Source organism: Molossus molossus, unplaced genomic scaffold (assembly GCF_014108415.1).
Source record: "Molossus molossus isolate mMolMol1 unplaced genomic scaffold, mMolMol1.p scaffold_m16_p_20, whole genome shotgun sequence".
NCBI classification, from domain to species: Eukaryota; Metazoa; Chordata; class Mammalia; order Chiroptera; family Molossidae; genus Molossus; species Molossus molossus.
In genome coordinates, this window is record NW_023425356.1 from 49,417,299 (window position 1) to 49,439,996 (window position 22,698).

The 22,698-nt window shown below is 45.0% G+C and overlaps 1 protein-coding gene across 12 annotated transcripts in view; it reads right to left on the reverse strand.

Annotated features, from left to right (window-relative positions):
• Positions 1 to 9,622: 9,622 nt before the first annotated feature.
• SUCO (SUN domain containing ossification factor) overlaps positions 9,623 to 22,698 on the reverse strand; it is a 58,062-nt gene continuing 44,986 nt past the window's right edge. For 7 of the 12 annotated variants that reach the window (XM_036272106.1, XM_036272097.1, XM_036272099.1 and 4 more), the window contains 4 exons: positions 21,519 to 21,694; positions 20,948 to 21,039; positions 13,553 to 13,608; positions 9,623 to 11,527 (listed from right to left, as the gene is read on the reverse strand). In XM_036272106.1, coding sequence (XP_036127999.1) covers positions 11,084 to 11,527; positions 13,553 to 13,608; positions 20,948 to 21,039; positions 21,519 to 21,694 — 768 coding nt within the window. In that variant the 3' untranslated portion in view covers positions 9,623 to 11,083. Of the gene's footprint in view, positions 11,528 to 13,552; positions 13,609 to 20,635; positions 20,698 to 20,947; positions 21,040 to 21,518; positions 21,695 to 22,698 lie in introns of those variants that run through there. The other 5 variants (XM_036272100.1, XM_036272104.1, XM_036272098.1 and 2 more) reach the window with 3 other exon arrangements.

Here is a 22,698-nt window from a genome sequence, read left to right on the forward strand (position 1 = left end):
TGATTGATAGATAAATAGATAGAAGATAGATAGATAGATAGATAGATAGATAGATAGATAGATAGATGATAGATAGAGTAGATAAAAGAAAGGGTATATAATTTGATCTTAGAAATGGTAAACAGTTTGCCCAAGGTGAGAGTTTTAAGTACCCAAGTCGAGATCAAAACTGGTATCCAGGTGGGTTTCTCTGGTCTTGGCGACCGCGTACAGGGACTCTACGGAGCTGAACAGAGTTCTCCGAAACCAGCTCAGGTGTCCGCATCTGAAGGTGCCTCTCTGAGTGGGTGTTGAGTTTATCTCTGAAGTTTTTTTCATGAAGCACAGTCTGAGAACCTCAGATTTTCCCAGCAAATCTGAAAAACCACCATTGCTCAACGACCACGACAGAGGACTGCACGGCTCAACCCTTTGCTGGTCCGAGGGAATAGCTGAGGGTCACTGGGGAGGAAGCCTCACTGTGCGGTGTCTCTCAAAAACCAGTTCTCGTTCTCCAGACAACTCCACTCGGTTCTGACACTCACTTCTGGGCGTTTCTCTCGGCTCCAGGGCCCAGACCCAGGACTGCTCGGACTGCGGAAGCCAAGTCGAAGTGGGGCCGCGCCTACCGCCGCCTGGCCGGGTATAAATCAGGGTTCAGGCCTCCAGGCCTTGCCCCTCACATCACCCTCCGAGCACCTTGACATGTTTACCACCCTGTAAGCTCCCAAGCTCCATTGTTTAGGGGCTTTTATGTAGACGTAAGTAAGCAAATCCTCAGCCATTTGGTGACTAACTCAATCCCCAGGGCTGAAAGTTCCAACCCTCTACTCATGCCTTGGTCTTTCCAGTGACCAGCTCCCAGCCTGAACTGTCTAGGGGCCCCCAGCCATCTGTCACCTCATTAGCATAAAAAATACTCATCTCTCTGGAGACCTCTTCCCTGCCTCCCAGGTGTGGGAGCTGTGTCCCAGGACCCCAGGACCCCAGGACCAGACATTTATTTATTTTTTATTATTATTATTTTTTTATCCTCACCCGAGGACATTTTTCCATTTTTTGTTCAGATGGAGCGGGAGGGAGAGAGAGGGAGAGAGAGAGAGAGAGAAACATCGATGTGAAGGGACACATCGAGTGGCTGGCACCCGCACGACCAACCAGGGCCGGGGACAAATCGCAACCGAGGTACATGCCCTTAGCGGGAACCGAACCCGGGTCTCTCTGTACCGCAGGTCGACGCTCCAACCGCTGAGCCAAACCGGCCAGGGCCAGACATTTATTTTTATCACACCACACTCACCATGCTCAGCTCATTCCAGAATACCCCAAACGCACAGCTTTGACTGTGGACACAATTTGTAGCTTCCAAGAAATGAAAACAAGGAGTGGGAGACACCTGAGCAAAACAAGCGTCCTCAATTTTTTACAAGTTGTTCCCCTGGATGGACTCCGGCTGTTACTGAGACGGAGTATCAATACCCGAACAACTCCTACGACGACTTTTCACGGGGGGTGCGCGTCCTTTCTACGAAGTATCTTACACGCCGAGTTCTGAACGTGTATCGGGGACACAGAGCTGCAACCCTCTCCCGTGAGGATCTGAAAACTGGGAATTTCCCATCATGCACGTGGCGGCGAGCCCTACGTTGAATTCATTTGGGGGTGACTTGGGACCTGGACTGCCAGGAGACTCTTTAGAGTCTTTAGAGTGCGTCTCTTTCCCACAACGGTGACGGTTGCTGCAACCAACCCCCAAAATGGGACCCTTGATCAGATATTAGCTGGACCGTGGGAAACTGGTCCGGATCGGGGTGTTACGTCATTGCAAGGCCGGGAGCATGTTTCCCTTCTAAAGTGAAAACGTTTTTAAATTTTGAAACACACTTGCCCCCTCCCCCCGCCCCCACGTGCATCAGAAATGATAACCTAGATCAGCGATTTCCAACTGGGGTGCCAGAAGAATTTTAAAGCATGCCGTACCTGACCAGTTAAGGCAGGGGCACGGACCTCTGGTCCCTCGGATTGTCAAATAAAGAAATGACAACAGCTAACTCAACAGTAGCTGTCCGGTGTGAATGCATCAAAATTATACATATTTTTTTGTGGTTGTTAGATCGGCAAATATATTTTGGGAGGTGCCGCAGAATTTTAGCAATTCGTTCATGTGGGCCAAAAGATGAGAGAGGTTGAAAATCATTGACCACATCGTCATCTTTCCTGCCGATAAAACCATCCAGGCATCTTGCCCGTGGAACCAGCCTGAGAGACGGGGCTCTCCCTGGAGGGGATGATTTTTCTTACCTCCCCGGGCGGAGACAAGACGTGGTTATTCTGCTGCTCTGTCATCAGTGAGCGGCCACTTGTCACTGGGTAACGTCCTCTGGGGAAAAAAGAGGTCCTCGTAGTCGGGTGTTGCCTTTTTGCGAGCTTGGCCTCATGCAAAGCTTTGCTCTTTCCTTTGGCCTTTCTGTTAACGGTCCCACTCGGTGCCAGGCGCCTGTGGTGATGGGGGAACCCTGCCTGGGTAGAGGTTCTGTCGTGCCCGAGCAGGAGCCTCTGTCCGTGGTGTCTTCCCACGCCGTCCTCATTAGCGTAACTTGGGACTATGGCCAGAACTCTGCAAACAGCCCGATGGCTTTCCGTGCCCCCCGGGTCCCGCTTCAGGGCAGCCGTGACGAGCATTGAAGGGAAGATTCACTAGGGTTTTCCTCTCACCACTGACACCCCCCACCAAAAATAAATAAATAAAGTCAGAATTGAAAACACAATGTATCAAATTCAGGGTTTTAAACTTGTCTGGGAGGGACAGAGCCCTTTGCAAACTTGGTGAAAGTCAGAGACCCCCTGACAAATGAGAATAGACTCAGACTGTGGCGTGAAATTCAGGGTTCTCGGACACCCTCCGCCAAGCCCGGATCAGGACGACCTCAGACCAGTGACTCTCCAAGGGGAGGGGTCCTGGCAGGTCCATGGGTCCTCGGGCAGAGAGGTTCCCATTCAAACCTCCACCCACACTCCCTCCCACTCGGAGACCACACCTGGAACCATCCGAGAAGCCTCTAGAATAAAGAGAAATCCACATGTCCTCAGGCTCCCTGGTCACTTGGAGCTTTGGTGTCTTCCATGCCCATCACTATACAAAACCTGAGTGTTTCTCTCCCTGTCCTTTGGAACTCTTGCTCCCTGTCCTCTGCAGAAAGATGATGAAGATGATGAGGGAGCGAGGCACTGTCCCCTCCGACAGCGATTAAAATTCCTGTGGTGCTCAGAGATTCAGAAACAGAAGTTAGTTCAGTTGATTCGCCCAGAATAGAACCCAGAGGACCCACAATGACAGCCAACGACTACTTTTCGACCCCACTAGCCACCATCAAACACAAGCCATGGCCACAACCAGCTCAGCAGCTAGAGGCCCCACACTTACTCTGTCTGCAGGAGCACACGGTGCTCAGGAATGGCACCTTCTGACGACGAGACTGAGTCCAAGATGACCTTTACCCTGGGAAAGAAATTGAACTCCACAGGGTCAAGGACCAGCTGTGGCTATGATACTCATCGCATTTCAACCTTCTGGGCTTTGTAGGGTTCTTTGTGGATGACATGCCCTCCTGATGCCCACGCTGACCCCACTCCTTCCCCAACCACGCCCATCACCTCTGCTCCCATTGCCTGGAAAACTACTCGTTCTCCAAGACAGCTCGAAATCTGCCCCGAGCAGGCAGAACGACCCTTGCTGGTTCCTAGGGCGCGTCATGGGACCTCACAGCCTAGGAAGGAGGGACGGAGGCAGACATTAGCCCATGGCTGTCATTATAACCTCAGGACTAAATGTGAGAAGACAGGTGTGTATGGAGGGATGTTGGACTTTTTTTCTACCTGAGTATTTAGACAGTCTTTGTCTGAAAGTCAGGGGATTTTTTTTCTTGGGAGGTACACATACATGCACAAGCCGTGTGATCTCATCTTCTCTGGCCACACCAAGAGAGGGACACAGCCCCCAGCACCGGCCAGGCCTGCGGGCCTCCCTCGCCCCCCTGAAGGATGCTTTATGTTAGGGGAACGTACTACTGGACTACAAAGACCTGGCTGTGCTACCCAGGAAACATTTTGAAATGGGTTAGACAATAAAGATCTTCTGTGAGGCCCCATTGGAACTCAGGGAAATAAATCAGTTGCTAACATTAAAGTTACCAGTGGACGCTTGTGCATCTGTAATTCTTCTCACAGGAGGGACGGGATCTATCAGCGATGGACACTCCTCGGTGGCGTCCTGAGGACAAGGAATCATCTCCTTGGCCCAGGCCGGGCGGCTCAGTGGGTTAGAGTGTCCTCCCAATAGGCCAAGGTTGCGGGTTCGACCCCCAGTCAAGGCACACACAGGAAGCCCCCAAGAATGTATGAATAAGTGAACAAATAGATGTTTCTCTCCCCACCCCTCTGTCAAAGCAATTGAAAAAAGAAACCATTTCCTCCGATTTCACGTACAGATCATCCTTTAGTGACGTGACTCCTCTCTCAGAAGTAGAATGGACAAGCAAACACACAGCCACAGTTCAAAGATGGATTGGCTGGCATTCGTCATGAATAGCAGTGTGAGTCGTTCGGAGAGTCACCGTAGGACCGACTGAAGGCGATGTGGCCAGAGCCGGGCTGGGACTCACGCCTGGAAACCTACACGGAGACTCCCTGATCTTTACAGCCTGACGGCCAGCAGGGATGGCTCCAAACTGGTCTCTGCTACGGCAGTGGCTGGAACTATACTAGGCAAGAAGGCCAGAGCCCAGGGCGGCAACGTGGCTTGCGGTAGCTGGTTCAGGCATTTCTGAGGGACTTATTAGCTCAGTTGCTCTGGGATATAGCTCAGTGGACCAGGGTTGGAGTTCAAGTGTGGCTCTTACATGATGTGTGCTGAGTGCTCTGGGGCTGTGGGGGAGATCAGTCTTGGGGGGAAGGAGAGCCACAGTTTCCGTTCTTTGCTGTGCTGGTTATTTTTAAGCAAAACCTCTTTGATCTGAGGTTCATTAGCATCTTCTGCTCCCTCAAATCAATCTTCTTTTTCATGTGGGGATTTTGAGTCATTTTTGTACTTCCTCTTTCAAAGTTCCATAAACTCCGATAAATAATAATTCTGATTGCTGCTCTTGGGGAGACTTTCGCTGCCCCCGACCTGAACGCTGTTCACGGCTCTTCATCCTGGCCGGGCTCTGGGAGCTGCCCGGTGGACTTCCTGACCCCCAAGTGGAGGGGCTGCGGTGGTCCTCTAGGCAAGAGTGTTCACCAAACAGTCACTGCCTCACTGAACAGCACACTCTTCGGAAAGGACTCGTATACGTGTATCTGATAGCTACATGCTGCACGTGATCTTTGTGTATCCACTGGACAAGCAGCTGGGTGTGACGCGGGTGGACCCCAAGCTGATGATGTCTTTCCGGGACACAGCCTCGCGGTCACAGCAGGGAGGAGGGGAGACGAGCAAGCTCCCCTAGACGTGCACAGCGGACTCAGGCCATGCGACCCACTGGTTCAGGGTACCAGCTAAATTAGGCAACGAGACAAGGAAAGGTACTATTCAGAGGAAAACATTGGGTATAAGATTGTTGGGGAAATAATTCAAGCCAAAGAGTTAAGCCAAACTATAGCCTTAAAGAGAGGACTGGGCCCTGGCCAGGCGGCTCAGTTGGTTGGAGCGTCTCGGCAGGGCACACACCTAGACTGCAGGTTCGATCCCTGGTGGGCTCACATCAATGTTCTTTTCTCTCCTTCTTCCTTCCTCTCTCTCTAATATCAATAGAAGCATGCTCTCTGGTGATAAAAAGAGGGTTGGTTCAGCACATTAACAGACAAAAAGTAGGCCCCAAAGCAACATAAACACCCAAACGGTTAAAAGTGCCGACTCTGGATGGATCTTCTCTCTCCCGAGAAGGAGTTCAGAGGAACATTTACTCTGCAGAGGAAGGGAAAGAAAAGCGTCGTAAAGATGCAGACAAATCTGCCTTGGAAAATTCTGATTGCAAGTCTTCAGGAAAGTGTGCAGTTGGTCTTCCCATCTGTTCAGAAGTCACGTCTTCCGGTTGGAAGGCTTTCAAAGACTCTTGGGCAGAAAGTGACATGTTCACACTCCCTCCTTCTCCTGTACACGTGGCAGAACCTGACTTCCTACTTCCCAGCTTCCCTTGCCGCTAGGTTGGGATAGTCACTAACCTCACGTTGGAATGTGTGTCAACAGTGTGTCACTGGGAGGTCGCCGAGAACATGTGTGCCTTCCCTGTGCTCTCTCGTCCCCTTTTGCAGCAACCGTTGAGTCTGTGCTCTGGATGTCATTGTCTTAAGATGAAGAAGAGCCACCCAACCAGCACTGGACTTGCCACAGATTTCACTGTGTTGACCCACGGAGATGAAAGAGTTGATTTGTTACTGAAACATGGCCCAATCTAAGCTGACCAATACAGAACAAAAACAAGACACAAAAACCCACAATAGATGTCAAAAGCAGGTTGATTAGGTAATCAGTATGATAGACGATCTATCAGTACAACAATCGGTTACATAAGACAGAGGATAAAACAACTGTGAACTGGATAGAGGTTCAAAAGCATTTGATAAAAATCCAAATACTATTCCAAACGGGAAAATTTAGTCATTAAGATCAAATACCTTAAACTAAAAGCCATTTCTCTTACGAATGAGCCATGGGAGCTGTCTTAGCTGCATAGTCACAAACGAGAAAGGGGCACCTGCCAGCACCTCCACTCATACTGCTAAAGCCTGGGCAAGTGGAAGAGAAGCAAAGGGAACTAAAGGTGTAAATATGGAGAGAAGGAGGCATCCTCATGGGCAGATTATTTGCCTGGAAAAACTAAGAGACTCAACCGAGAAAAACTGAGTAAAATTTTGAAAGAGGAATACAACAAGAATTTTATAAGACAGGCCATTACAAAAAATAGATTTCATAAGACCTCTGTTTTTAATTCATATTTTCGAAAACTCGATAGAAAAGTAGGGAGGGAAAATCCCATTCATAACATCAACAAAAATCTGAGTGGGAGACTTAAACACAAATTACAGGACTTTTAGGAGAATTACAGAGCTTCAACAACAACTTGAGTAAGTGGAGACATCCTATATTTCTGGATAGGAAAATCCAACATTCCTCTACCAATTAGTTCATGTATCTAATAAATTACGAACAAATGTTCGTAAAATCAACATTCCTCTACTAATTAGTTCATGTATCTAATAAATTACGAACAAACGTTCTAAAGAAGTTTGAGGAATCTGACACATTCTGAAAATCTTCATTTAGGTATAGAAGACTGCTAACATTTGAAAAGACATCGCGAGGTAATAAAGCAGTAGGCATTGGCTTTGCAAACACCTCCCACTTAGTTGGCTGACTTCGTGTTTCTTTGGTGGTTTATTTTGCTGTGCAGAAACTGTTAGTTTGATGGAGTCTCATTCATTTATTTTTGCTTTTTCTCCCCTTGCCTTTGGGTTCACAATAACCAAGGTTCATAAGTTTAGTACCTATGTGTTCTATTTATTTTATAGTTTCAGGTGTTATATTTAAGTCTTTAATCCATTTTTTGAAGTATGTTTTTACTGATTTTTTTTTTGGAGAGGAAGGGAGATAGAGAAACACGGATGTGAGATAGAAACATCGATTGGCTGCCTCCTGCACAACCCCTTCTGGGGATTGAGCCTGAAACCTGGGCATGTGCCCTGACGGGGATCGGATCTCTTGGTGCACAGGGCTATGCTTAATCCCTTCACCTTTTTCACCCAGTCCCCAGCCCCTCCTGACAGCTGTCCGTCTGTTCTCTGTATCTACACATCTGTTTCTGTTCTCACTGTTCATTCTCTCTTGCCAGAGTTCTGTGCAGGGGAGCAGAGCAGCAGGCAGCAGCCGGAGGACGCGGGCCGAGATCTAACCAGGAGGAAGCAACAGCACATCAGTACGCTGATAAGACCGATCCACTTGAAGGAGGAAAATGCGAGGTCGCAGGAAAGGACAGGAAGCCGTGTTCTCAGAAAGGTAAAGCGGGGCCTGAACCCAGCTCACCAGGAGAGCATGGGTTCCGAGGAGCAGGAGGAGAGCAGGTCACATGGTCGGGCTGGGAGTGGAGGCCTGTGCGCGTCTGTCTCCCCAGGGAGACGAGGCCACCAGCTGGGGCAGTTCAGAATGGACAGATGGCCCAGGGACACGCACGACGGCGGCCAGCAGCACGAGGCCCGCAGCACGAGGGGAGCAGTCCTGGAGCTTCTCCCTGGCCTGCTGCTGTTTGCGGGTGCAGGGGCGCAGTGGGCTGGCTTCACCAGCGTTGTATGTTGCCCGGCAAGTACATCAAGGCAAGGGAGGGAGAGGAACCGGAAGGTGGCACAAAGGAGCCATTTGAAGGCTGGACTATGGACTCCAAGCTGGGTGTGGCTATAGTACAGGGGTCACATAGGTGAATGTCCTGACACTTAGAAAACAAGCTCAGGTATTCAGAGGTCAAAGGTCATGATGGCCCAACTAACTTCCAGATGGTTCACCCCCAAAAAGGTGCGTGGTATAGATACACATGCAAACTTACATACACACACACAACCAAAGTGTTAACTGTCGAACGTGGTTGGAGATGCATGGGTGTTCAACTTTCCACGCCTCTGAAGCTCTTCAGTTTCAGAAGTGGGGGAAAGCATGAAGCTTTTAAATAACTTTATGAAATGGAGAGTTGAAAAGGCAGTTGTTTTAAATTGTTAAATAGATGTGTTCCACTGGGTTCATAGATGTAAGTTTACATGTATTTCATCGTCATGCCTACAAGTTTACATGTTCAAACTGGGGACACAGTAACACTGGAAAGTGAATAAAGAGCAAACCAAGCACAACAGCTGGAGACAGAGCTAAGACATGGCTGGTGGGGCAGGGGACCCTTGGTGGGGGAGGGGTGGGGGTGGTAGAGAGTAGAGAACAAAGTCCTCAAATGACATGTGTAACTTTTTAAAGAATCCAATGGAAAGAACTGCTTCACTTTGTATCTTTGCTCCTACTGACCCCTCGTTTCTTATTTCCTACTGTTTTAACGGTTCACTCGACATTGGCAGAAATGAACCGAGGTGGACCATCGGGCAGCCATGCGGGGTGGGCAGCAGCAGGCTGGCAGCTGTTCGTAGGGAAACTGATACAATAATAAAGGAATAAGTGCTTCGTGTGCTCACAGTTGTGACCCTGCTTTGCCTGCCTGTACATAGGTACACAGCTTTGCTTCTTACCGGGCACACATCTGTTAATGAGAACGTCCACTCGTCTCCTTTGTAGGTATAATCTCAAAGAGGAGAAATAAAACCCAAATTGTAAAATGCTCTGCTCTAATTAGATGTGGAAATTAAACGAGCAGTCTTAACGACGGCTCCTCATCAGAGAAAAGCGCACCGCATATTCTATCTACGAACAAAAATGCAATGCGCCCCTGGTGTTCGACAGGACGGAACGTCCGCGCGACAGGTCAGTCAGCTTGCGACTGGCTGAAAGGTGACCGGCTGCGAATGGCATGCGGGATGGGATGCTGCTGAACTCGGTTTCTGAAGTGGAAAGAACTTAAATCTGTGTTCGGAGGAACACATCTGTATGTTCTCCTTGAAAGAACAGAGGAGGCGACGGTTAATAAAGACAAGTGTTCAGATTTATTGGAAATTCACAGTTTCTAACGGCGCTCCAGCTCCGTGCAACGGGGCGCCCGCTCCGCACCTCGCCGGCGCTGGCGGGCCTGGCTCCGCTCGCTCTGCTGGCTGTGCAATCGGACCTCCTCCTCCGAATGGCTAATTGTACAGACTGGAAGAATGTCAATCACCCAAAACACACTGGTACTCTAAAGCAGCAACTTAAACAAAAAAGGCTTTAAATACGTCACATTACAAACAATACCCCCAGAAAGGTATGAGACAAGTTTAAACACAGTTACTACTAAAAGTGCTCAATAAGTTATAACTTAAGTCTGACAACACAAAATGGTCAACTCGCTCCCTTTCAAAAAGAAACTTTCCACTTTCACTCATTACTACAAACACACACAAATACAGTCGCTGCCAAATAAGGACATAGAGGACAGGTGAGGACAGACACGCACAGCACACGCGCTCCTCTGCACATCTGTAGCCGACACAGGCCAACACCAGGGACGAGGAAGCCCTGCACCCGGCCAGTTGAGCGGGTTCGGAGACTCACTGCCAGGCCACACGTCCACGGGCAGTGACTGCGTCCCGAGGGACCTGGACTCACTGGAGAAAGCTTCACATTTTCTATTTGTAGCAAGTGGAAGTCTGCAGGGTTGGTGCTTACTGTGAATGTTTAAACGGTAATGTAGCTACTGAAAACCTTTACAAGTAGTTACACGTGTTTAAAAGGTGAACGTATAAAAGATTTGCAAATACCAATCATTTGTAAGAAAAGATCTTGCAGCTTTGTTTCCCTCGTTGAATCAATAACTACAGAAAACTAGTGTGAATAAGTTAAATGAAAGGACAGTATCACCGTTCACCTAGACACGGACCTGGAAACTCCCGAGAGCTCATTTCCGGTGAGTCTGCCAAGCAGCGTCTACTTGGCGAGTCTGCAGGCCCTTCACACTGACCAACCCACTCACTGAGCCCAGGAGCAGATCACCTTAAAGCCTTGTAGTGTTTGCAGCTTCAAAAGACTAACGAAGTTACTAAAGAAATCAAATGACAGGAAAAGTCCCCTCCTCTTCCAGTGGCATTATAAATAGACAAAAGGCACGTAAATATGGAAGGTGCAAGAAACAGGAACAAAGCTACGGGAAGAGGTTCAGGCGTCCATTCCTACCCCACCCAAGGAACTAGGCCTCCACACTACCAGGATTAACCTGTGGAAACACCTTTAGAAAACGTCCACCACGTCCTTACAGGAAGGAATCAGCCTTGCAGAACTGCAGCTCATTGACCAAGACTGACGGACACAATCCCACTTACCTTTAAAAAGGCAGAAACCATAAATTCTGAATACTTTTCCCATTAATATTTCTCCCTCCCCCAAACCCTTCAAATACCACAAACTGTTCTTCAAAGAACAACAGAAAGTCTCCAGTATGAAAGTTCGATTATTCTAGATGTGGCCCGAGACTGCCGTCACCCCAAATGTCCCCACGGCGAGCTCCTTGTTGCCTTTGATGATGTCATGCAGGCTCGGCAAGGACCCTGACTTAGTCTGTATCAGCGTCTTTATCAGCTTTCCTTGGTCTTGGACTTTGGAGCGCCTTCGTTTCAAAGCCCTCTTCTCAGTTTTTGTCTTTTGGGACTGTCCACTGCACAGAGTCGTGCAAGCTGAAATGCCACAGAAATAAGACTCTTCAGACTGTGAGGAAGTTTCTGAGCTCCCCTCCGAGGGCGGGCCCTTGTGCGAGGAGTGATACACTTCTCCCACGTGAGCAAAGTCCCTCTGGTTCGTGAAGGGCTTCCTTCCTTTTATGTCTCCATTGGCTACAGGGTGCAGCGGGTCTGCCGGCTTTAGGGTCTCAATTTTTTCTGTTTTGTACTTGCAGCGTTTCTTCTACAACAGGAGTGAAAGAAGAGCAGGCATTAGACCTCCAGCAGTGAGGCCTCAGCAAACACCTGGAGAGCTGAGCGCGTGGAGGAGCCGCGCCACCTCCTGGTGGGAGCGAGACAGCGCTCTGCTCTGGAAGACATCTGCACTGCCTTCCTGTTTAGCCAACACCACTCAGTCAAAGCTCTCCCCACCACCTCTGAAGACAGATTTGGGGGTGCTAACTGAATACCTAGGATGCACCAGATATACTACTTGTTTTCATGTGTATCATACCAACCCTGAAAGGTGAGGATTTTATCCCTGGTTTTGGGTCTCTGCCCAACGTACAACATCCTGAGTGGCCAAGTCGCAAATGAATCCGTCTGTTCGACTCTAGAGCCCAGGTTCTTCACCTACAAACCCTCTAATCAACATGAGCACAACTGACTTTGAGAAGCAAATGGGAAAAGCACAGGCTTTGGGACCAGAACTGCCTGCTTTCCCTCAGAGTCCGCCACCCACTGGATGGGTCACATAGAGACAAACTCTGAGTTTCAGTTCTCTCACTTAAAACACGAGGCTGCGCCCTCGTCAGGTGGTTCAGTTGGCTGGAGCACCATCCCGTACACCAAAAAGTTTCAGGTCCTATTTCTGCTTATGGTTTGTTTGGTCCCCAGTTGGGGCAGGTATGGGGGGCAATTGATCAATGTTTCTCTTTCACATCGATGCTTCTCTCTCTCTCCCTTCCCCTCTCTCTAAAATCAATAAAAAGCATAGCTGAGAGAGGACTCAAAAGACATGATGAGATGAAGCACAGCAGGAGGCTGCTGGGGGCGCTGCACCTGCACCGGTCAGGGACCACACTGCCCAGGGGCACTGCACCTGCACCGGTCAGGGACCACACTGCCCGGGGGCACTGCACCTGCACCGGTCAGGGACCACACTGCCCGGGGGCGCTACACCTGCACCGGTCAGGGACCACACTGCCCGGGGGCGCTACACCTGCACCGGTCAGGGACCACACTGCCCGGGGGCGCTACACCTGCACCGGTCAGGGACCACACTGCCCGGGGGCGCTGCACCTGCACCGGTCAGGGACCACACTGCCCGGGGGCGCTGCACCTGCACCGGTCAGGGACACACTGCCCGGGGGCGCTGCACCTGCACCGGTCAGGGACCACACTGCCCGGGGGCGCTGCACCTGCACCGGTCAGGGACCACACTGCCCGGGGGCGCTGCACCTGCACCGGTCAGGGACCACACTGCCCGGGGGCGCTGCACCTGCACCGGTCAGGGACCACACTGCCCGGGGGCGCTGCACCTGCACCGGTCAGGGACCACACTGCCCGGGGGCGCTGCACCTGCACCGGTCAGGGGACCACACTGCCCGGGGGCGCTACACCTGCACCGGCAGGGACCACACTGCCCGGGGGGCGCTGCACCTGCAACCGGTCAGGGACCACACTGCCCGGGGGCGCTGCACCTGCACCGGTCAGGACCACACTGCCCGGGGGCGCTACACCTGCACCGGTCAGGGACCACACTGCCCGGGGGCGCTACACCTGCACCGGTCAGGGACCACACTGCCCGGGGGCGCTGCACCTGCACCGGTCAGGGACCACACTGCCCGGGGGCGCTGCACCTGCACCGGTCAGGGACCACACTGCCCGGGGGCGCTGCACCTGCACCGGTCAGGGACCACACTGCCCGGGGGCGCTGCACCTGCACCGGTCAGGGACCACAGCAGGCACCGCAGGCTCTCACAGCAGTGACAAAGCTGTGCGGGTCGGCTGTGTCCCCGCAGATTCCTTTCCATTTTAGTCCTTTACAAACGGCTCTGGGTTCGCACGAAACCTGCCACAGGCCAGATATGGCTTGCGGATCAGTCTGCTGACCTCTGCAAACACGGACTTTTATCATTACCATGACTGAAAAGAAACAGCAAGTTCAAGGACCATTTACTTAAAGGTTGTATTAAACCTTTCACCCTATTTCTCCCTCTACTACCATATAACCCACCAATACATGTAAAAAGAAACAAAGTATTACCTTTTTTTCTGGCGAGAACTTGAGAGGCTCTACAATGTACAAAGCATTTGGGTCTACTGTGAGTAAGAAAAACAAAAAGCAGATGTAAAGTACATTAGGCTATGATTAAACAAACAATGATAGTATCCCTTAGGGATTTTTCCTAACAGAAGCAACACATTTATATTTACACCAGGTTAACCATTCCTTAAGCACTTTAAGTTAGTAAGCCAAGAATAACAAGCTGGGAGCGAGGGGGGAGATGGCTCCATTCTTATTTCGGGCTTGGTCACCTTCAAACACCTTCCATCGTCTTCAACTACCAGCTGGCTGCCGGTCAACGCAGCCAGGACCCTTCTCAGGGCTCACTCCTACCCTCTTATCTGATGAGAAATAGTATCTCCAGTGTGCTAATACCAAACCTACAGGTCAGGTCATCAGAGTATTTTCTGAAAGACTACACTCAACACTGTGCACAGATGTGGGTCAACACTGTGCAACAAGAGCTGTGACCACGTATGAAAGTCAGAGGCACACAGACACAAAACCAGATCTAAGGCTTTTCCCCCTTATTGTTTGTTACTCTGTTTTACTATAATAAAAACTATGAGCCCTGGCTGGTTTGGCTCAGAGGTTAGAGTGTCAGCCCTGCGGACCAGAGAGTTCCGGTTCGGTTCCCGCTAAGGGCACGTACCTCGGTTGCAGTTTGTCCCCGGCCCCATGGGGTTGTGTGGGTGGCAGCCAGTTGATGTGTCTCTCTCACATCGATGTATCTCTCTCTCTTCCTCCCTCTCTCCTTCCCGCTCTGTCTGAAGATAAATGCAAAAGTGTCCTCAGGTGAGGATTAAAAAAATAAAACAAACAAACAAAAAAACACTGTGAACTCTGAAGCCTAAAAATAGCTTGAACATACAATATAAAATGACCAAACAATGATGCAGGAACACTTCTGGCATGGTGAGTAAACCAGAAACATTAGATTTAGGTTTCTAAAACTTCATTACTTTAAAGCACATTCAAGACAGCCCTATGCCACCCACACAGACGTGACCAACGTGCGAACACAACACTTGGGTTCCACGGAACAACTGAGAGTCCGTGATCTGTGGTATGACAGAGGCAGAAGTGTGTAAACGGAAAATTCACTATAAAACTTCAGATACCAGAAATGTATTAATAACATGATTCAACCAATTGCATTTGACATTATGCCAAAAAAATTTGTTGAGAAATATATAAAAATACCCAACCATTTCTCCAAATAGTAATTTCTATCAGATTACTAACCTCACTCAAAAAATATTTTTTCAACATTATGTCTCCTTGTGGAATGGGTGTTAGCATTATTCAGATCAACTTCTCCAATGACAGAAACTAAATCTGATGAATTTTTTTAATCACTAAAAGCATCAAAAGCTGCCGAGATAAGCAAGCAATCCCCAGGCCCAAATCAAAGGGAAAGTAGGAATCTAAAAAGTCAAGTGGACACAAAAGTCATTTCCGTCCAGAGAGCTCTGACCAATGCAAGAACATGTGCACTTCGGTTCCGAAGGCAGCCTGAGGGATACACCAGAAATCAAACCTCAGGGCCCACTCAAAGCAGTAGTTTGTAAGAACCCCTCCAGCTCCCCAGCACTACGATGGGACTCCAAGGACTAGACCCTCAGGGAAAGAATAAAGCCATGCAGGGACTGGGGGTCCAATCCCCATCACTGGGCTGGAAGTCAACAAACCTCCAGCCGTGAATGTCAAGTTTTCCTGAATGTAAAGCAAACACAAATTCTCTTGGAACCTGGACCTACACCCTACCCCTCAAACTGTCCCTACGAATAATCTTTCAAAGAGAAGGACCAGCACACAGATAACCATGCACACAAAGCTACAAAGCACCTTGAGCAAGAGTTTGCAAAGACAACTAATGAACACATTTTTAAAAATTTCAGATATTAGAACTATCAAACATAGACTATAAATACAGTTACACATACTATACGAAATAAAAAACAAGCTTGAAAATATCTTCAAGAAACAAAAGAAAAAGACCTTGATGTTTAACAAAATACTGAAAGAAATCCTAGAAATGGAAAACAACTGAAATTTAAAAGACAGGGGATGAATTTAATTGCAGACTACAGATAGCTGAAGAATGTATGACCTGGAAAACAAATCAGAAGAATTCATCCAAAATACAGCACAGACAAGCAAAAGGATGGGGAAATCAGGGGAGTTTAGGAGACAAAGGGGACACAGAGAGAAAGACTAACACATTTAATTAAATGGAAATTCTAAAACAAATACAAACAAAAAAATGAGGCAGAGGCAGTATTTTAGGGGAAAAATAATAGCTAAGAATTTCCAGTATGATAAAAGATACCAATTCATAGATTAAGGAGCCCAAAAAATTTAAACAGGAATTTAAATAAAAGATGTGCCTATATTCACAGAAAATCCGAAATAACCTACACATGATTAAAAGGCATAAAATGCTCAACCTCATTAGTAATCAGGTAAATGCAAATTACAACTGCCGTGAGGTTAGCAAACTTTAAAACGTGACAATTCTCAGTGTTTGTTGGCAAGAAAGTGGGCTATTGGACATTCTCACAGCACTGGTGGAAACATAAACTGTGATGCCTACTTTGGAAAAGTTTGCAATACCTTGTAATGTAGACAAGCACACCCTACAACCCAGCGATTTCACGTCTGGGTAATATTCCTAGAGAAACTCATGCAACTATGTTCCAGTATACAAACAAAGGAATGCTTACAGCAGTATTTTTTATAATAGCTCCAAACTCTAAGCAACAGGAAAATAGATAAATACAGTGTGATTTAGTCAGTTACTGAAATACTATACAATATTGAAAATGTAATGCAATCACGTATGTGAATCTTACAAATAGAATGCTGAAGGAAAGAAGACAAGACAGGATAAATACAGGGTGGGCAAAAGAGGTTTACAGTTGTGAGTATGCATAGCTTATTCTTGTATTATTATTATTTATTCTTGTATTTATTACATATTTTTCCAAACAAGTAACTGTAACTTCCTTTTGCCAACCTCTGCATGATATGATTCCATCTATCAAAAGCTCAAAACTAGGCAAGACTAAAATTATATTGTTAAGGAATACAAACAAGGATAATAAAACTATTAAGAAAATATATGATTATTTCAAAAGTCAAGATAGTCACCTGTGGGAGGAGCAATACCAAGAGAGATGGCCTTGTTCTACTTCCTGATCTGGGTGTTAGTTACACAGATGATCACTTCATAATTACTTGATGAGTTGTATAATTTAGTTTTATGAACTTTTTAAATATATCAGTTATATTTCACAATAAAATGTGTCACAAAAATCAAAACAATTTTGGTCCACTGGGCAGTCAACGTAAGTGACAGGACTGCAAATCAAAGTATAAACTTGAAGAGGAGAAAGAGGAAGACACTAAGAGAAGGAGGTATTTATAATAAATTAAACAATTTAGTTCACAACATGAATCATCTAAGTCCAATCATTACATAATTTCAAATGCTTACTAAAACAAGAAATTATGTAATTTTCCAATTCTGTACTGTAAATCAACTTTGTATAAAGTACTAAGCATTATATAAAAATAAAACATGGGACATTACAACCAATGCCATAGAAATAAAAAGATTTTAAGAGACTACTAAGAACAACTGCACTCCAACAAACTGGAAACCTAGAAGAAATGGATTAAATTCCTAGAAACATGCTTATCAAGCATGAGTCATAAAAAAATAAAAAATATGAACAGATTAACAACAATGAAGGAGACTGAATTAGTAATCAAAAACCTTCCAATAAACAAAAGCACAGAACCAGATGGCACCATCAGAGAATTCTACCAAACATTTAAAAGAGAATTAACACCAATCCTCCTGAAATGCTTCTGAATATTTGAAGAGGAGGAAACACTTCTAAGCTCCTTCTATGAAGCCAGCACTATCATGATACCAAGGCCAGACAAAGGCACTACAAGAAAATATAGAACAATATCCTTGATGAATGGTGATACAAAAATCAACAAAATACTAGCAAACTAAATTCAACAACACATTAAAAAAGGATTACATTATGACCAAATGAGATTTATTCCTAGAATACAAGGATGATTCAACATATGAAAATCGATCAATGTAATACACCACATTAACAGAATAAAGGACAAAAACTACATGATCATCTCAATTGATCCAGAAAAAGCATGACAAGATTCAACACCCTTTCATAATAAAAATACTCAATAAATTAGCAACAGAAGGAAACTACCTGAACATATCAAAAAAAAAACTTAAGAAAAGCCCACAGCTAACATAATACTCAATGGTGCAGGGTTGGAAGCTTTTCCTCTAAAATTACAAACAAGGCAAGGATATCTGCTTTCATCATTTCTATTCCACACAGTATAGAAAGCCTAGCCATAGCAATAAGGCAAGAAAAGGGAATAGAAGTTGGAATAAAGGAAGCAAAATTATTTCTGTTCAGAGATGACATAATCTTATATATAGAAAACCCTAAAAATTTCACAAAACACTATTAGAATAAATGAACTCAGCATAGAGTTGCAGGATACAAAATCAACACACAAAAATCAGTTGCATTTCTACACAGTAACTAACAATGAACAATCCATAAAGGAAATTAAGAAAACAATTCCATTTATAATAGTATCAGAGAGAATAAAATACTTAGGAAAAAGCCTAACTAAGGAAGTGAAGGACTTGTACACTAAAAACTCAAAACATTAATGAAAGAAATTATAAAAGATATAAACAAATGGAAAGACAGCTCATGTTCATGACTAGAAAACTTAATATTGTTAAGATGTCTATACTATCAAAACAATCTACAGATTCAGCATAATCTCTAACAAAAATCCCAACAACACTTTTTACTAAATTAGAAAAATGCATCCTAAAATTTATATTGAATCATAAGAGACCTAAAATAGACAGAACATTTGAAAAATAGGAATAAAGTTAGAGGACTTACAATTCCTGATTTCAAAAGACATTACACAAAGCTATAGTAATCAAAACAATCTAGTACTGGTATAAAGACAGACAAATATAGACAAATGGAATTAAAAGAGAGTCCAGAAATAAACCCTCACATATATGGTTAAATAATCTTAAACAAGGGTGCCAAGGCCACTCACCAGGGAAAGGACAGTCTCTTCAACAAATGGTGCTGGGAAAAGTGGACATCCATCCACATGTAGACAAATGAAGTGGGACCCCTACCTCACACAGTACTAACTCAAAATGGATAAAGACCCAAACATATTACCTTAAACTATTAGTATTTCTAGAAGAAAACATAGGGGGAAAACTTCATGATAGTAGACTTGGCAATGATTTCTTGAATATGACACTGAAAGCACAGGCAGCAAATCCCAAAATAGACAGATGGGACTATGTCAAACTTAAGCACCTCTGTCTATCAAGGAACACAATCAAACAGTCAAAAAGCAACCTATGGCCCTGGCCAGGTGGCTTGGTTGGTTGGAGCTTTGTCCCATACACCAAAAGGTTGTGGGTTTGATTCCCAGTCAGGGCACAAACAGGTTGTGGGTTCAAACTCCGGTCAAGGTGTATATGGGAGGCAACCTATCTATGTTTCTCTCTCACATCGATGTTCTCTCTCCAAAACATCAATAAAAACATATCCTCAGTTTAGGATTTAAAAAAATTAAAACAGCAATCTATGAATATGGGAGACTATATCTGCAAATCATATATCTGATAAGGGGTTACTATCTAGAATATATAAAGAACTCCTACAATTAAACAAAAAAGTAACCCAATTTAGAAAAGGGCAAAGAGTCTGAACGTGATTTACAAATGGCCAACAAACACAAGAGAAGATGCTCAACATCACTCATCATCACAGGAATGCAAATCTAAACCACAATGAGTTATATCACCTCACACCCTTTAGGACTGTTACTATTAAAAAAAAAAACAAAAACAGAAAAAAAGTGTTCATAAAGATATGAAGAAAACTGAAACCACTGTGCACTGTTGGTGGGATTGTAAAATGGTGCAAACATTATGGAAAACAATATAAAGGTTCATCAAAGAGTAGAACTCGCACACGGTCCAGCAATCCCCTTGTGGGTATATGCTTAGAAGAACTGAAAACAAGGTCTTAAAGAGATACTTGCACACTCAGGTTCATAGCAGCAACATTCATGATAGCCAAGGAGTGAAGGCAACCCAAATGCCCACTCACAAGTGAATAAACAAAATGTGGCATATATGTATAATAAAAATATTATTCAGCCTTAAAAAGGAAGGAAATCCTGTCACATGCTATGACATGAGTGAATCTTGAGGACATTGTGCTAAGCGAAATAAGCCAGTCACAGAAGACATATACTACTTGGTTCCACTTACATGAAGTATCACCTACAGTAGTAAACTTCATAGAAACAGAAAATACAGTGGTGGTTACCAGGGGCTGGGTGGAGAGGGGTAAAAGGAAGCTGTAGAAAATTTTAGATTTACAAAATAAGTTCTGGAGATGTTTCAATTAAAATTTTAAGTTGCAAATAGACATATCAGCCAAAAGAAGAAAAAAGAAGAAAAAAAGCAGGAAGGAGGAAGAGAGCTACTAGTCCTAAAACACACACACATGTAATAGGTTAAGTCTGTAAAGCTTTGTGATAATAGCAAACGAGTCAAGCTCAGGAATGATTACTCGAATGATTTAATAAATTAAAATATGCTGCTTAGATACTAAACCCTAAAGAAAGAGAGAAGCCAATGATTAAGAAAGCACTCCTAATTTAAATACATAATTAGTTTGCTTATTTTAATACTGCTATGAGGATAAGTCTCTTAATAAGCATTAATGAAAGCACTACTTATGAAAGTACTGATATAGAAAAACAGCCACTAATACAAACCCATTCACTGCAATTTAAGTATTCATTGAATGTTAGCCAATTAAATGCTATTATAGGCTCTGGGCTTTAAAAAAGAGAAAACCAGATTTTTCCCGAAATGCCTCACAGTCCTAAGCTAGAGGCAAAGGAGTCCTACCTGAGCAGGAAGAGGAAGCAGATAAGCACAGGATGCTATGGGAGCACATTCAGGTTTTCCATATCTGGTGAACTGTCTCAAACATCCCTTTCTAAAAAGAAATACTTCTAAACAGGAGCAAGTGCAAACAAAGCTACCAATGGCTCATTAAACAGCCCCTCCCCGCCCTCTGGGCTTTCAGTAAGAGACAGATACAGAGTGTGAACAGATACGGTGGCTTTATCACCCGCTATTTGTTGTGGATAGTCTCCAATACAATACTGACATTATACTTATGTCACAAGCAGGCTAGATCCACGTTTTCACATATACACACAAATTGCATCTCCACAAAAATCTACCTTCTTTGCCAGTTAACTGTAGAGACTTGGATCTGATAAGCGGAAATGAAGTTCTCCTTTTCAAATTCATATCATCATAGGAGGAGAAACACCTAACAACAGGAAGAAAAATCAACATTGGACACAATGAGTACACTACATATAATTTACTCTGTAGTAGGAGCTAGATGGAAGTTACTGAGAACTGTACAAGCCACACAGAAATCACCTCTAAGGTAACACTCCAATTATTGCTAATACATGTAAAAACAAACATTTAAGGATCATTCTCTAAAAAGTGAAGTATTAAAATACCTATTTCCCTCCCCCCTTTGAATTCTACATTCACGTCTTCCACAAGCAAACAGTCCAAGGGTTTTTATGCATTTACTGTTAGTGTTTTCTCTATTACAGTCTATAGAACTTACCAGGCATAGAACCATCTCATTCGTTCTAAAGAGGTTTTTAACATTTTGGTTGTAAGATAATCATATGGGGAGGGAAATGATCTCAATATCCCTCATTTGCCCAAATTTCTCAAAAATATAAAAAGGATAGTAAAAATAATCGTGAAATATAATACTGACGTTACCTTTTAGGGCTTGGATACTGATTACATTTAGGAAGTCCTGAACCGTAATCTCCATCAAATTGAGAGATGTTTCGACAGCGCTGCATACAAAGCATCAGTCCCAAGACCACACAGAGAACCAAAGAGGTGACAAGGTAGCTCTGCCGATCTGAAACCTGAGATGAGAAGAGAGGAGACTAATAATACTTTTAAAATCATACCAGGAAAAATATAATGGGATTTAAAATTCAAAGGACAAATCACTTTAAACATTTTCTTAATGTGCCGCAAAATCACAAATGCAGGGCATGCTCTTTGAAAATGTACAACCAAGACAATGTTCTAATGTTTCTTCTTTTTCCTCCCAATTCACTGTAATTTTCTAACCTATGAAAAAGTTTTGTAAATAGTTCAATGAACACACTTGAGCCTTTCACCAATGTTCACCAATTGTTAACATTCTGTCACATTTGTTTTGTCTTTCCATTTGCACTGTGTCCTCCCGGGGAGAAAAAATATTGTGCTCTTACCTGTCTTTCCCATCTTATAAAACTGAACCAGCAATTACCTAGTTATTTAAGCCAAAAACTTGGTGATCATTCTTAATTCCTCACCCTACATGTCCAAATCCTTCAGCAGGCTTGTCTTTCTCCTCTTCAATACATCCTGAATTCAACAACTTCACCCTGTCCTCCACATCTAAAGCCCTAGTCCACGCCATCTCCTCACCTGCTACAGCCACGCCCACTGCCTCCTAGTTTCCTCCCCACTTCTGCTCTTGCTGTCCCCAGAGGTGATTCTCCACAGAACAACAAATGGAGATTTTCTCCAAGTGGTGTCAATGAGATGATCTAAGTCACTTCTTTACACAGTACTTGCAATGACTTACAACGATTAGAATAAAATTCAATTCTAAATTGCCTACAAAGGCCTACCTACATGACTGGGCTCCTGCCAATATCCTGAACTCACTTTTTACCCTCACTTCCCTCATTCACTCCGCTTCTGTCACACCAGCTTTCTTTCTGCACCCAAACAAATCAGTCTCTAATCGTGGGTCCTTTGCCCTAGTTCATCTATAACAGACTTGTTCTGATCCCAGCCTCCATGGTGCCACCTCCTCTTAGCACTAGTTAATGCCATCTCCCCAGACAAGCCTTCCAACTTCACTCTGGCTATAGCTGCAACCTTATGCCCACCA